This window comes from Hirundo rustica, chromosome 1 (genome assembly GCF_015227805.2).
Source record: "Hirundo rustica isolate bHirRus1 chromosome 1, bHirRus1.pri.v3, whole genome shotgun sequence".
NCBI lineage: Eukaryota > Metazoa > Chordata > Aves > Passeriformes > Hirundinidae > Hirundo > Hirundo rustica.
In genome coordinates this window covers 24,914,434-24,929,623 of record NC_053450.1, presented here as the reverse complement: position 1 = coordinate 24,929,623, position 15,190 = coordinate 24,914,434, and the positions used below count along the sequence as shown (strand labels likewise).

General features: G+C 38.1%; 1 protein-coding gene across 3 annotated transcripts in view; it reads right to left on the bottom strand.

Moving 5' to 3' along the window:
* Positions 1–15,190, bottom strand: part of RUNX1T1 (RUNX1 partner transcriptional co-repressor 1) — a 112,541-nt gene that overhangs the window by 83,994 nt on the left and 13,357 nt on the right. For 2 of the 3 annotated variants that reach the window (XM_058419498.1, XM_040054621.2), the window contains exon 2: positions 8,528–8,700. The exons of the other annotated variant lie outside the window; for it this stretch is intronic. In XM_058419498.1, the coding sequence (XP_058275481.1) occupies positions 8,528–8,615 (88 nt within the window). In that variant the 5' untranslated portion in view covers positions 8,616–8,700. The remainder of the gene's footprint in view (positions 1–8,527; positions 8,701–15,190) is intronic. 3 annotated transcript variants of the gene reach the window in all.

Here is a 15,190-nt window from a genome sequence, read left to right as displayed (position 1 = left end):
GGAATGCTACACTTTCATAGAGATCTCCCTGCTGACAAAGTGTGGCCAAGACAAATACCAAATTATATTTTCTTTCCACAAATCTGCCTATTGCAATGCTACTGCTAAGAGAAAGAAACGAGAAAAGAGGAAAATAAGAAACAAAGAAAGAACAAAAGAAAGAACAAAAAGAAAGAACAAAAGAACGAAAGAAAGAAGTCACCTTTACTCTGAGAAATGTCTTTTATATTAAAGACAACGTCCCCTTATTAGGAAAATTAAAAACACTTCCAGGAAAATCCACCAGGTGGAGCAAATACACAGCAATACAAAACATTTATTTATGATTCTACTGCCATTTTCAACGGGGCGGGGGGCGGGGAATGGTTTATATGCAAATATTTTTACGTATTGACCTCTCTTCTTCATGCTTTTGTCATATATTGATCAACTTGTATTTATTTACTACATTTATAATGGTACAAAACTTTGTTCACGGGGGCCTTCACACAAAGCTATTGTTCCTGATAAACTCAATATGAATTTGCAAACCACAACAATCATCAGAAATTAAACAATTGTATTATTCCACATATATATATTTTTTCCTAACAATACAAGGATATGGTTGTGCTAGTAAAACACACTGACAAGTATTTAGAAAATAAAGCTTAGTTTTACATCAGGTAGCAAAATCTTTGCACTGGCCTCCACTGTAACAGGCTGGAAACCTGGCTGTTCTGCATGTCTGGTTATGCTTATATACACACAGTAGTGCCCATAACATCATAGCAGTGCCATTGTACAGCATGTTGGTGTTTACTATTAATGCTTTATTTTAGTATGACATCTGTCAACTACTGAGTAATTTCAAGAGGGCAAGTGAATGAGGACTGTAAATATTTATTTCAGCATATCTAGGACAGTTAAGTATTATATTATAAGAACCAGGTGAGAAAGTCACCTCACCACCAAGTATTTTCTGTTTCCCTGATGAATTAGGAGGTCTAATGGAACATAGGCAGGGGGGAGATTTTTACATGAAGAGAACTAAGTCCAAACAGAACAGTAGTTCTTTTATGGATGAGTTTTCTCACAGTTATAATAGGACAACCCACTGGCAGACCCTGTAATTGCTAAAATGCTAAGGAGTATTACCAAATTAATTGCTCTAATGCAGTCCAGCATCTGGAAACACAGCAGAATCAGTACAGACTCATTCAGCCCTTGATGACAGAAAAACATTATTGTTTGTAAGTGACAAAAAGAAGGTGCTGATTTTAGTCAAATCTTTTTCTTTCCATTGTTTCCTTAGTTACACGTTCATCACATTTTTCTCTCACTTTTCCAATCACTGTCCTCTGTTTTCTCTCTGCCATCACATCCACTCCTAAATTCATGACTCTGGGGCCACCTTCTCACTCTGCTACACATCTCTCTTCTCCAACATGACCTGTCTCTGCTCCAGCTGCCTTGGATATTTATCCTCTCTCACCTCCAGCTAAAAGAAGCTAAAAGAAGTTCCAGAATTTCAAGGTGCAAGTGCTACCATAAAATATTACCCACAATTAGCACATAAATTGAATAGCAACAACCAGCACTCTAACACTGAGAGAAAAACTACATACAAGTTAGGCTTCCATTACAAAACTAAGCCAGAATGATATTCACCTAAAGTGCTATTGAAGGAGCACATCAAGCTCCCTCCCAGCACATCTGCTGGCAGCACCACGTGTTGACCTAATCTCTGTGCTTCTAGTCTGACTCAGATGAATCCCATCATAGCTAAGGAAAATCAAAATATAAAATGTTTGTTTCCTTATGAACTGGGAGGAGCCTTGAGGAACACAGGCCTCTAAATATAACTTCACTTTATCTAATTGTGTTGTACTCCGCATGGTGCTTTGTGGTATCCATTCAGAAGAGAAGCAGAAAAATGCAGGTGATTGTGAAGTGGAATTTCATACCAACAGCAAATTATACCACTCTGTGTTAGGAGAATATCTGCAAAGAGAAGCAGTAAATGTTTGGGCACAAAGTAAGGTGCCAGTTTTGATAAAGCCCAAACCGTCCTGGGAACTATTATCTGCAAGAACTTTCTTCAAGCAAGATTATCACAACAGAGGCTTGTGGAGATGGCCAAGATAAATATTTTTTTCAAGAGAATGCTGATTTAAAACCATTATCACCAAGGAAATTTTGAGTGGCAACCCTAGTGTAAAGGCTACCATTTGTTACTTGTAATTTTCAAAGGGGCACTAGACACCCAAGAGGTAGGAGGAAAGACCATGTGGTGGTTGCTGTAACCACACGTCCATGGAAAACTTTTAATTAAATGGACTGCTGGTTGAGGTGGGCAATGGCTGGCTAGAGGTCATGGACAGTTCACTGGATTATGAACTCTGCGAAAAAGAAAGGCAATTAAAACACTGGAAAGAGGCACACAACTTATATGACTTCCAAAGGTTTAACTAACAGACAATGCTTTCATAGAGACACATAATTTCTCTCATATGTACAAACCCCGTACATATGTCACGTTCCATTCAGGAACATGAGACTGACCACAACGCATAAACCATCTTTTTTTTCATCCTACAGCTACAAGCAGTGCTTATTTAAATCACAGCTTATTTAAATTATGAAGGGACAGACATGTAAAACTACATGTTTAAGTAATCCACTTGTACTTAAAGGCACCTTTACACCAGAGTAGCCTAGGGAGTTTGTACTGAAGAAAGGGGCCCAATTCTAAAGGGGAAGGGTTATTGTACATATTTAAGAGATCGTTAGATCACAGTTATCAATCTGATAACTCCATAACAGCTCTTTTGTTGCACCATCCCCTGAAAATCCTTTTCAGATTAGAGATTAGTGGCACAATAGATGACAATGATTCTGTGGTCCACCTGTTCTGTAGCTGATTCCTGTCTGAGACTGCATATGCACACTGAAGACTTCCTCTCTCACTCAAGGGTCCCCCAAATCCTTACCTGGCAATGTCTGCATGCAAGAAGAAACGTATGTCCTTACATCTGTATTACAAATTTCCAATTAAATATTAGCAGGGAAAATCTAACCGCACAAGATTTCAATCTTTGGGTGCTCTACGAAACACCCAAAATCTGTAGCACATGAATATGTTTGCTGAGCCTGTGGGCATAACTCTACAGACTGGACCAAAAGCCTTCAGCACGAAAGGAAATGAAACCTTAGTTAATTTTCAGCTCTCCTTCTCTACTTCTGCAACCACAAATATCTTTCTTGGACCAGCTTCTGCCCACAACAATAGAAGGCAGTAGTCACATGCTACACTCAGTTTTGCTGGAAGGCCTTATTAATTATGTTCCCTCCCTCTACTACTTGTACCTGGTGATTTTAAGTTCAAGCAGTACACCTATTTACACCACTATGTTATAAATTCAAGTATTGAAACTGTACAAATAACTGTAATATTCTTCACTCATCGTTCAGACAAGAAGTTGTACTTTAATTCTTCACACACATACATACAAAAACCAAAGCAAAACGAAACCAAAACCAAACTAACAAAACAAAACCACACAAAAAAACCGACCAACCAAAAAACCCACACACCTATCCAAGGCCTTTGCCTATGTAAACATACAGTATTTTTCAGCTACAGGCAGGAGCTTTACATCCCAATGAACATTATCCATCTATAGACTCAAACCTGAATGCTGCCTATGACCTCGACAAATGGCAGCTATGAAGAGCAAGGACTATAACTGACTATCTCAACACTTTAAAATTGAACACCAAACTGGACATCTAAGAAAATCACATGAATAATGAGAATAGAAGCATTGATAGCTACCATTACTGTTTTAATGGGCCAGAAACAAACACTAGCTTGGGATTGAACCCAGGGGACAAAGAAAAATAATGCTGCCAAGCACGCTTAAAATGACAAACTTAATATGCCAAGCATTATGATTATATAAATAATAACTGTGAAAAAAATACCATTTTCAAAAGTTTAACTGTTGCATAGAACAAAATCCACCTCTAATAATTTGCTCCTCAGAAGATTTGATTTCTGAAAATGAGGTCAAGCAAGAGAAGAAAGAATCAAATAAAAGAAAAAAGACATGAATTCAGAAGCAAAAGAGTTAATGTTTTGTTTCAGTCAGTGTTATACCAATGCCAGAATTACAAGGGAAAGACTAAAAAGAGCCTTTTTTTTTTTTTTTCCTTTATTATTATTATTCTTTAAAAGAAAAAAAATCATGCCTATCTGTCACAGGGTTGTCCGGGCTGGAAGAACCGGCAGGAACCTCAAATTCCTGACCAAACCCTCTTCCACACAATGCCTCCTGAATGGAAGGAACCGAGGCCCGGCAGAGATAGCCCCCTGTCAGGAACCAGCCCTGACGTTTGCGGACAGACGGGGCTGGCCTCGCAGGATGTCAGAGCAGCAAACTGCTGTTCGAGATACTGGGTTTTCACACACTCCCAGCCTGGATGTTTTGCTCTTCAGGTAATTAAACAAGGAAACAGGGCTGATGTGTACGAGTCTGACCCCTGTGCGGCGGCTCCGCGGTTCTGCACATCAACTTCCGCACCAGCCTCCCCAAGCACCAGCAGAGCCTTCTACTGCTGCTCTTGCCGCTCCCCACACCAGGTTCTAAAACAAATCCTCATGGAAATATCTGCTGCTACTCCCTCCCTCCCCTACCCCCAGTTTACAAAGGGCTAAATTATTTGCTGTGTTCCACACACCTTGATTTCTCATAAAAAGAAGGAAAAAATGAAAGAAATGGGTACTTGGATGTAGCTGTTCTTCAAACAGCCATTCAAAATATTAAATTTATTGGGGGGAGGGGATGAACAGATAGAAAGATGAAGCAAGGGATTCCCAAATTAATGTTTAGTTTAAAGTCATTATTCAAAAAGATCCTGAAACGTATTGACAATTTGTCCAGCCAACACTCAGACATTCACTTATTTAGAAATAAAATTATTCTGATTTAAGCATTATTGAAGAGTCTTTGTCTGACAAGAGGACAAAAATTACAGACCTAGCCATTAGAAAAATAGACTAGTGTTTTCTCTCTCTTTTTCCCCAAATTTCAGAAATGGAAAAGGGCAGGTGTCACCACCTATACTCGGCAGAAACCCCTACACAGGGCTGCTTTGTGACTGACCTAGTTTCTATGCTCTTTAAAGGCTATTTAAACAAAAATTATTTTTAAAGAAGGTAACACATTCCTACTTCTTTCTGGAAACCCACAGAATAGAATATTGGCTGAAAAGAGAAGAGCACAGAAGAAAGAGGAGTACAAAAGCATGCCTGCTTGTCTGTGTTCAACACAAAGAACATTAAATGAAAACAACTGGCATGCTGCCAAATTCCTATACAGGCAAAGAGATTCAAATAAATTGATTTCACGCATCACACTGACCTGGGATCAGTGAGCAGTGGTACAATACACTTGCTGCTCCATGTGGGGCAAAGCCCATTAACGTTATCAGAGACACATTACATTGAGGGGGAGCAGGGAGGGGGGGAGCAGAGAAGGAATCCAAACTCTTCATATTCAGGGGAAAAAAAATCCCTTTGAAAAAGGAACTTGAACTGGAGCACTTAGTTTCGGTTTACTAATAAATAGATCATATTACAAGAGCTTGTCCTCTGCTCACCTCAAAAGTTTCAAACATCGTATTTTCAAATTAAAATAAATCCTAATATCAAACACACACACTCCCCTTACATTATACTTTTAACATAGTTGTTCTCAAACTCACTTATTCTCTGTAAATTTCCTCCCTTCCTCATCCGCTAGCGTTTTATATAGATTATGGGTTATTTTCTTTGCACTTCAAAAGCTGGATTCCTGCCCAGGAATACTGGCTCAGAAAGCAAGCTGGAGAAATCGGCCACTGCTCTCAACTGGCCCAAATCAACCTGATCTAGAGAGAAAAATACTTTATTTACAAGGTAGAGGCGAGCAGGGCACCAGTGTCCTTTGCAGAGTCACCAGTACATGTTCCCACATACCAGGGAGCTGCCTCCAAGCCAGTATTTCAAATTTCACTTTCTTACTAATGTGAAGTAACCCATGTTTGCTGTAGAGTCTCTCCTTGTCATCCTGGCTTTGTTTTTCATTAAGCTCTCTCACACTCCAATCAAGAGCAATGCCAGCAAGCCACAGGTGTGCACCACATGAACAGATGAAATTCTGATTGGAAGGACAATTCACTGCCTATAATACACTTGGTACTCTTTTGCATCTGTGGTTATGTTTGAAGGGGACTGTATTATATTCTCCGTACTCCTTAAGATGCATCGGTACGCAAACAATTGTTTTGAAGATAAAAAAGGAAGGCAAGAGAAGGTGACTTTGCAACAGCAAAAGAAAGATGAGGATGCTTGAAAGGGGTCACACCAGCAGAAGTAGTCATTTGCTACAAGAGGCCATTGCTTCAAGGGGGCAATAGACTCAAAACACCTTTTTTTTTGCCTTTTACTCTATTTAGGTTTCAAATAGCAGGTCAATCTTCTTGGGCACAGCAAAGTCCATATTAAGTTATGCTCAAACAGTGTTGGCTTCATCTCTTAACTACTCACTGAAATTTAAAACAAAAAAATCTTTGAAAATGTGGAGCTTCTTGGCCATTTAAGACTAAAATTTTTGAGTGTGACACAAATCCATCCAGATGTAGACACCTTACCCAGTCACCTCAATTCAAGTAAATGTCAAAATGGGAATGGCCAAAGAACTGTTATTCACCACTGATCACTAAGAGCTACAAAGCAGTTTTGAATTGTTCATTATCAAGGTGGAAACTATACAATATTGTTAACTCTGTAAGGGGTGTCTTAGGGAGAGACATGTTTATTTAGGTATAAGGCTACAACTGATAGAACTGCACAGGGAAGGGAATCATGCAGTATACAGCAACTTCACCAGGGCAGAGATGTGCCTGCACCCAGACGATACAGAGAGCACAATCCGCACAACAGTGAACAAGAGGGATAAGGTGCTGTTCCCTCCCTTTTACAACTACTTCAGCAACCATCAAGTCACTTGGACTTTATAGAAACGAAATGAATTTTAGTCATATTAATTCCCTTCCTTTAAATTAATGGTATTAGAAAATAAGCCTTCCTTCCATGTTGTAGAAATTTCTATTATCTTGCACGTGCTCTGACAGCAATACACCACAATAAACTTCCCATTAGTATGCCAGCACGGCATACTTCAGGCATGACATCTTTACTTTTACATTTATTTATTTTTAAATCCTTTATGAAGACCCATATGGCAAAAGAAACCAACCAACAAGCACCTGTATAGGGTACATTTGCACTTTGAAAAACAAGACTGTAGATAGTAAAAAGGAGAAATTAGTCAGAAGCTATACACTTGTAAATAAGCAAAATCAAAACACAAGAAACTCTCCCAAGATTATTCATTCTCTTCCAATGCTGCCTTAGTACATGAAGGTCCCACAAAAGCATTTATTTGTTTTAAAATGAGCTAGGAACTCAAGTAAGCATGCAAATTCATTTTTATTAGGATTTAATTTTTTTTTTTAAGTATGTTCACACTGGTGCACAAAACCTCAGGCCTGGCCCTGGCCACAAGGCGATGCACAGAGGCTCCCGCTGGCTCTCTCAGCTGTTCTCCATCTCTCCACACCCCACAGGCAAAGCCATGGGCCATGGGATCTCAAGTGGGAAAACAAGTAACATGATCAAGGCTGAGCTACCTTTAAATCTGTCCAGAGCAAAGCTGTGAGTACTCAGACACTATTCATCTTCTTTTGGTACCATACTCCATCATAAAGTTATGTCAGGCAATATGGTCCAACACTGAGAAAGAAAGTTATCCAAGTGCTGAAAAGCACTTAAAATCAGTTTAGCAGTTTCTTGCCATCCAGACACACCATTTGGGAATAAAAAATGTAGTTACAGTAAAGACAGGAATGACTGCCATAGGTTATCTAGAAATTTTGTCCAGCAATAACAGATTTACTTTTCTAGTATGGTAAAAATCTTTGCACACAAGAAGCAGAAATATCCATTCTCATTATCTCAATCAAATTTATCACAGATTCCCAGTTTGATGCAACAAGTTTACCAGAGGATTCCACTAAATCCAAGCACAACCATTTTGCCAAGGTGATTACAACTGTCTCTTAACCTGGTTGCAAATACTATTCCAATTCACAGTTCAGGAAACTGAATGTCACTATTTGCACAACCCAGCCAAGTAATATTGACAGGACACATAAAGAGCAAAACACAAAAAGAACCCCAAAGTTAAAAAATTCATATATATGTATTTAAGATTTTAGAAAAGTCATGACTGATGTATTTTATTAGCATTGCAGTACTCTTTCTCCCTGGTATTAAACGAAGACAGCACCTTCATTGATTTAGGCAGACTCTTTGGAGCTAAAGGGAAAGACTTCTTTTTTTATTACCGTTTATACAAGGCAAGGTACAGTCATTATATACACACAAATAACTTCTAAAAGGAATTCACATTAAAAAATCGAATATTTTTCTGTTCCTTACCTTGACAAAATTCAAAGTTCCCTTTTTTCCGGCAGTCACCTATCACTAAACTCAGTGCTCTCCAAGTGTTTCTTTTGACAGATATCATTCTCCACCAATCGCTCTGCTAATTTCCTCTTTCCTTTTCTGACTGGGACAGATAGTATGTTCACCAGTCCAGAGAGCAATCTTTTCTATTGACAACAACAAATGGAAAAAAAAAAAAAAAAAAAAGAAAGAAAAAAAAAAAAAAAAAGAAAAAAAAAAAAAAAGCATATATCACAGCCAGTTTGAAGCACCACACCCCTTCATTCACATGATAATAGTAGTGTTTTAAATAAAAAGGGAAGAGAAACATTATTCTAAACCAAGTAACCACATATTCTTAGCTAATATAAGGTACTTTAAAACTGTATTAATTCTTTAACAAAGGTTGTTTCTTAACTTGCTCAGTTAAAACAGCTGATATATAGATGGCAACAAATTAAGGGCAGCCTCTATTCTATTAGTTGATTCTGTAAAAATACTTGGGTTTAAATACATCCATATAATATAAAATATTAGATACTTTACCTGATTCAATAGAAGCCCTAGAGAATCATTTATTATATCAAAATGTTTACTAAAAATAGATCTTCCAATTTACACATCGCGTTACTAAATTGGATTTGTAAGACATGACAGCAAATACATTTAAAGAAAGGCAGATCAAAAAGCTATTGATATATTTACAAATCATCTTCCCACTTTTGAAAAGGCAGCTTCCCTCCCACTCCAACACCTAAAACTAAAAACACAAATACTCTACCATTTGTATTAGTCTTTATCACAGTGTTGTCAAGGTATTAATCTTGTCAAGGTATTATCACAGTGTTTTCCAAGGTATTAATATGCTTTTCAGGGGTTCATAATTATGTCAAGACAGAAAGTTTTTTTCAGAGCCAAGCACACACAGTTATGTACATGCTTCAATCTGCAACCACTACTCAAGTATTTTGGGACATCAAGTTAAGCATGCACAAGGATCCGGCCACAGCTCATGCATCGAACCCAGATTCCAGCCCAACCCTCTCCTGGACTAGATCCTTCTACAAAAAAGATCCATTGCCCAAGGGCATTTGCAAAAGACCACATTTGTGTTTGTGCTAGAAACTGCAATCTTTCCCACAAACAAGCACCCTTCTCAAATCAAAACAAACCTTCCCAAGTTAAAGTTAAGGTTACAGAACAAAGGGGTTCACCAAAGTCCTTTCTTTCCAGTGGTCATGGTCAGACATTTCCCTGCAGTCCTGAAGGAAGCCAAAATTCCACTGATTTAAGTGAAAACAAGTGGTAAGGACTGCAGGACTCTACCCAGAATTTGGCAACTGTGGAGCTCTCAAAGTGACACAAATGCCTCTGGCATTTGGAAAATAACCTCCAAAATGTGGTTAGGACTCCACAACTTGTGCACAATAACTACTTTTATAAAATTATTTATATTTTGTATGTAATTGTCTAGTTGTCACAATGTTCTTACATAGGAAATAAATTTACCTTTCAGTTGTCCCTTAGAATGAATTGTGTACTTTTCAATTGCCCAGACTTTTGTGTAACACTTTAAATTTCCATAAATGCATAGAGCATTCTCTGAATTGTTGTTATAGTTTGATCTGATTTTTATGGTCATAAACCCATGCCCCTATCAAAACTGAAAAATTCTCCACTGACCAACTGCCCCTATTAATTTCACTGAGATCATTTAGACATTAAGTTTTCTACCAAGTGACAACAGCACAATCTGGCTGAAATACTGCCTTACAGCAGAATATTAAACTAACATCATATACTGGATTCAGAGTTACACATCAGACATCTGTAAAGATGGATTCATATTTTGCTAACCTTTTTGAATTTGGCCACTAGAAACAATTATGGTCAAATACATTAAACTATTTAATATATAAAAATTCAGTGTTTCTGTCTGCTGAATAGCATACTTCTTTTTCATGGCTAGTAAAAGGTTTTAAACATCTTACTGTAAAAAAAGTTATTAAAAAAAAATCAAACTCTGTCATCAACTTTACAATGAAGACATCACTTCAATTTGCTACTCTTCCTTTGTTTCAGGCCCATGTTCATTTTTTCTATTTGCCACATTTCCCAAAGTGATGGATGCATTTTGCTATATCCATTCTATACTAATCTCCTTCTTTAATTGTATTTTTGCTTCCTGAATTGTAAAGTGCTGCTGTTGTTCGAATGTACATGCAAAACTGTCTAATGTCTGAACTTCACTGAAGGCAGAATGTCTCAAACAATTTGTAGTCTTACATGAGTGTTATAAAAAAGGATCAACATGTTGTATTACCATGGAAATTTTGAAAAACATACTTTCCCAAACAAATATTACTTTTTCTCAATGGTATGAAGTAATGAAAACCACATGTGTAAATCTGCGATCCGTGCAGTAGTTCAAGCTGCAGCTAATAGAAAATACAGAGAGTGAACTCTGCCATATAAAGGATTCTTGTTACAGAAATATAATGTGAAAACCAGATGCAGACAGAAAACCTTAATCACAGATGGGAATGTAATCACTGGCATACAGAATACTTTTTTGATCAATCTCAACCATATGAGAAATGTATTTATTTTCTAAGGAATGCAATAACTCTAGAGAGTCTTCTATTTGAATTCAGTTAACCTCATATTCACAGTGCTTTTATCTTATACGTGTAGAGAAGGGGGATATAACCTGAGCCAAGACTTTTAGAAGAGCCATTGGCCCTGGGAAATCATTCTTGTATCAGCTTATCTTTCAAGGAATTAATAGGATGTAAAGACTACAAATATCAGGATCAGCCTCAAATGAAACCAACCAGTATTGTACTTCCTAGTTACTGCCAGAAATCCCTTCATCACCTAAGCATTTCCCCAGTTAAATTTTCCCTTTAATATGAGGTTCTTCAGAATTATAATGCTAAGAGCAAGCACACTGTCACACTCAAGTTCTGTGAATCAGAACTGGAGTCCTACAGCACAGAATCTCCCTGTATAAAAGCTGTCATCAGTTCAAAAACAAGTTTACCTGGGGCTTCCTTCTAACTACTGAAAGTCCCTGTGAACAAACGCCCTCCACCCACACAGCTCTGTGGGGTTAGCAGGAAACTAAGGTCCATAGCACAGGGCAGCTATCCAGCTACAGCAAGTATCAAAACTGCCCACTGCCTTCTACCAACTATCCAGACCAAGACAGCACCAAGATAACTCCTGACAGTTTTCAATGCTGGGGACATTACTACTACAGTAATAGTAAATGCACCATGTAGATAAAATAGGGACTGATACCTCAAACTGCAATATATATTTAAAAAAAAAAAAAAAATTAAAACACCGACTTGTATAAAACTTAAGAAAGAAAAGGCATTCAGAGATGAGGCCGCCAGGGTCTTGGGCAGTTTTACTTCCTGGCAGTCCCCAATCCCTGCTGCACCCACCTCCTGGATGTACCCAGTCTACCCAAGAACACACAGCACTGCCTGTCACAGTTCACAACTGAGCTTATTAAGGTAACCTAAAGTTGGTATAAATTTATTTTAGTCGTATAATTAAAAAACACAAACCACAATGATTTGGTAGCTGTTACACCAGGGCAGTGAGGGGATGACAGAAACACTTTAGCAGGCACAGAGTAGGCAGATTCTCCCTCTCTCTTATAGCCTCTATTTGCCATCACCTCATTTTAGGTGCCTGCAGTAAGAGGACACAGTCAGTTCAGTACCACAGCACTCCCAGAAATAGCACATCACAGGTGTCCACCAGACTAACTCTGCTGAAGTTCCTGTAATGATGCTTTCTTAACTGAATGCCTATAATGCTAAGTGAATTTTGAAGTCTGCTACTTGTTTTTTCCCTCCCATGTTAAAAACTACCAAATCATTTGATAAAAATACTTTGACTCCACCACTGCAATGAAAGTTTGCAGTGGTTAAGTCTCTTCTGAGACTTAACTTTAAATGTCAACATTTAAAGTAATATGGGCTGGACATGCTTGTCTTATTTCTAAACAAGCATGCCTAGATTAATAATAAACTTTGGCCAGATACATATTTTCATTTGCATGTTTTTCATATAGCATCATCATCATGTGTATGTGTAGAGTGCTAAAAATGGAGTGAAATCTTCCAGCTGAAAACAGTTCCACGTGACAAAACAGAGGAATCCTGAAAACTCCTGCTTCATGTCATGTGCAAGTCTGTGTGCCTGTGTCTTCTTTTTTTTTTTTTCCTCTCATCTAATTTCATCTGCAAGACTGTCCCTAGAGGACAAGACAAGAGAGAACCAATTATATCCAGCGGTTGGTTTCTCCAGAATGAAGGCATCTGTTCCATGCCAACGACTTCCACACGGAAGGAAAACAGAACTTTGAAGGCATCTGTGTTCGTGGTTGACAGTTGCAGATCTTAGGGTCTTACTGTAATTGCCCAGCTGCAAACATGATTTAGTTGCTGCTGTTGTCAGCTGATCTCCTTACACTGAAAAGAAGGGAGCTTAAATAGCAAATAGCTGAATAAAAATCAGATATTCTTCTGCAATACTGACACCTTTTCCCTCCTGAAGGAGGTGTTTTTCCTGGTACAATGGGTTTGATGGAAGTAAATTGCAAAGCGGTTCTTAAACTAACATTTTACAAAATATTCTACTTTAAAATTATATTCTTCAGAAACCAGTGTGATTCACCAGCCACATAATCCTGCAGCCCACCTTATTTTAACCAAGTAGTCTTGGTAATATCAAGAGTACACCTGTGCAGAAGCTCAGAGTTTTCACCCCAAATGCATATGGCAGATAAATAACTACTGTATTTATTACTCAACTCACATCACTTCTAAAGTAAGTGAATACTTTCTAAAAGACGCTGTATAGAAACATTACTGGTAATTCAAAACCTGGCTTACAGCACTGGGTGCCGCATTTGCAGTGAGATACTCACTAATGTTGTGCACTTCCACTGCTAAAAAAATCAAGCAAGCTGTTAACAAGAAGCTCATATAAAGTAGCAAGACCCTAACTGATTTTCCAAAGCACTGGCCTGAGTGCCATTTAGAGATCTATGACTACTTATGGTGCAGTTGCAATAAGGACAATTAAAACTGCCATAAGCAGAAAATACACTGACATTCTCCATCCTCAACTCACCAGATAAAAGAGTGGGATCATAGTTTCCAGAAATATTTCATGCATCTCTTGAGTTTTTGTAATTTTCTTACCTAGGACTTTTTATGAATATCTTGAAAGAAGAAAAACAGTTATGATAGAGAAATACTTTTTTTTTTTTTTTTTTTTTTTTCCCTAAATAGAATTCTTTGTTATTCTGCTGGATTCCAATTGCAGTCCCAAACATATTCTGCAGCAACAGCACTCAGCCTTCCCAGCCAGGTAGTCACTCAGGTTAAAAAGGATAGTAAGGATTCCCAGACAGTCTCCCTTGCTTGGCACATACCTCAAATTGTTATGAATGCCTGAAGCAGTGAACCTGAGGGGACACAGTAGGCTCGACACTTCCTGACCACTTCTAAATTCCCTCCAGGAAGGACAAGAGTTGGGAGTGAGGACAATTAACACAGCCACCTGTTTCCTGTGACCTCCTAAGGGGCAGACATGGTCACTGATGACTTACTCTGGCAATGTCACTGAGGTCCTGCCCATCCTTCTCTTCCCAGAGAAGCCATGAAATAATAAAAACAATAGCGGCCAATAATAGTTCTGTAAGAGGTAGTGAAATTTAGGCCTGGACTTAAAAACAAATGAAACAAACAAACAAAAAAAGAAAACTAACATCAGAAACTCCCCATGTGAAGAGGGTAGAACCAATAAATCCCAGAATGTGGAAGGAAAATTATACATTGATCCCCCCCCTTCCAACTACTGTAGCTGGTATTTACTGTAGCTGTGCACTTTTCTGGAAAAAGTCTGGAGCAGGCAGCTGGCTTAAACACAATTTAGAACAAATCTTGGGATACTCAAGTTGAGAATCCTGGCCCAATGGACTCAATAGGAATCTGCAAGTATTATTATGGAAGGACTAGGCTTTTTCTCTCCTTTATATGGAAGTCTTGTCAGGTAAGTCTGTGATTCACAATTCAAAAAGAATGCCCTTGCTTTCTGAGACCTAGATCTGAGAACCAATCCAAAAAAATATTGTCAAGATCACAGACGTGAGATGGGAGCCCAGAAAGCCTGAAGGTCCCACTTCTCAGACTGGCATTTAAATTAAAAGAACACTGTCTTCAGTGAGAACTGGGCATGGGAGTACCACAGAACATCTGAGTTCCAGTATTTTAATTCAACGTTTACAAGCTCTGCTGATCCATGGAGTTGCATTAATTTATCATGGTGTACGTGAACTGTGTACAACATTGAGAAACTACCTTGGGCTATTCAGTTCAGTAGTATGGTTTCCTTGTCCACCTGTAGCACGCTTTAATACAGGTTGCAGCATGCTTTTCTAACATTAAGTGGTTTGCCATCAAGCTTTAAAATAATAAATAGTAGAGTCATGAAACAGGTTTTGCTTAATGGTTCCTGGAACTCAGTGACTTCACTCATTAAAACACTTTCTATAACATTACTCTTAAATACTTTTAGCAATGTCACCATTAAAATAAAATAAAAAAATCATCCTGGCAGTACCATCCATTG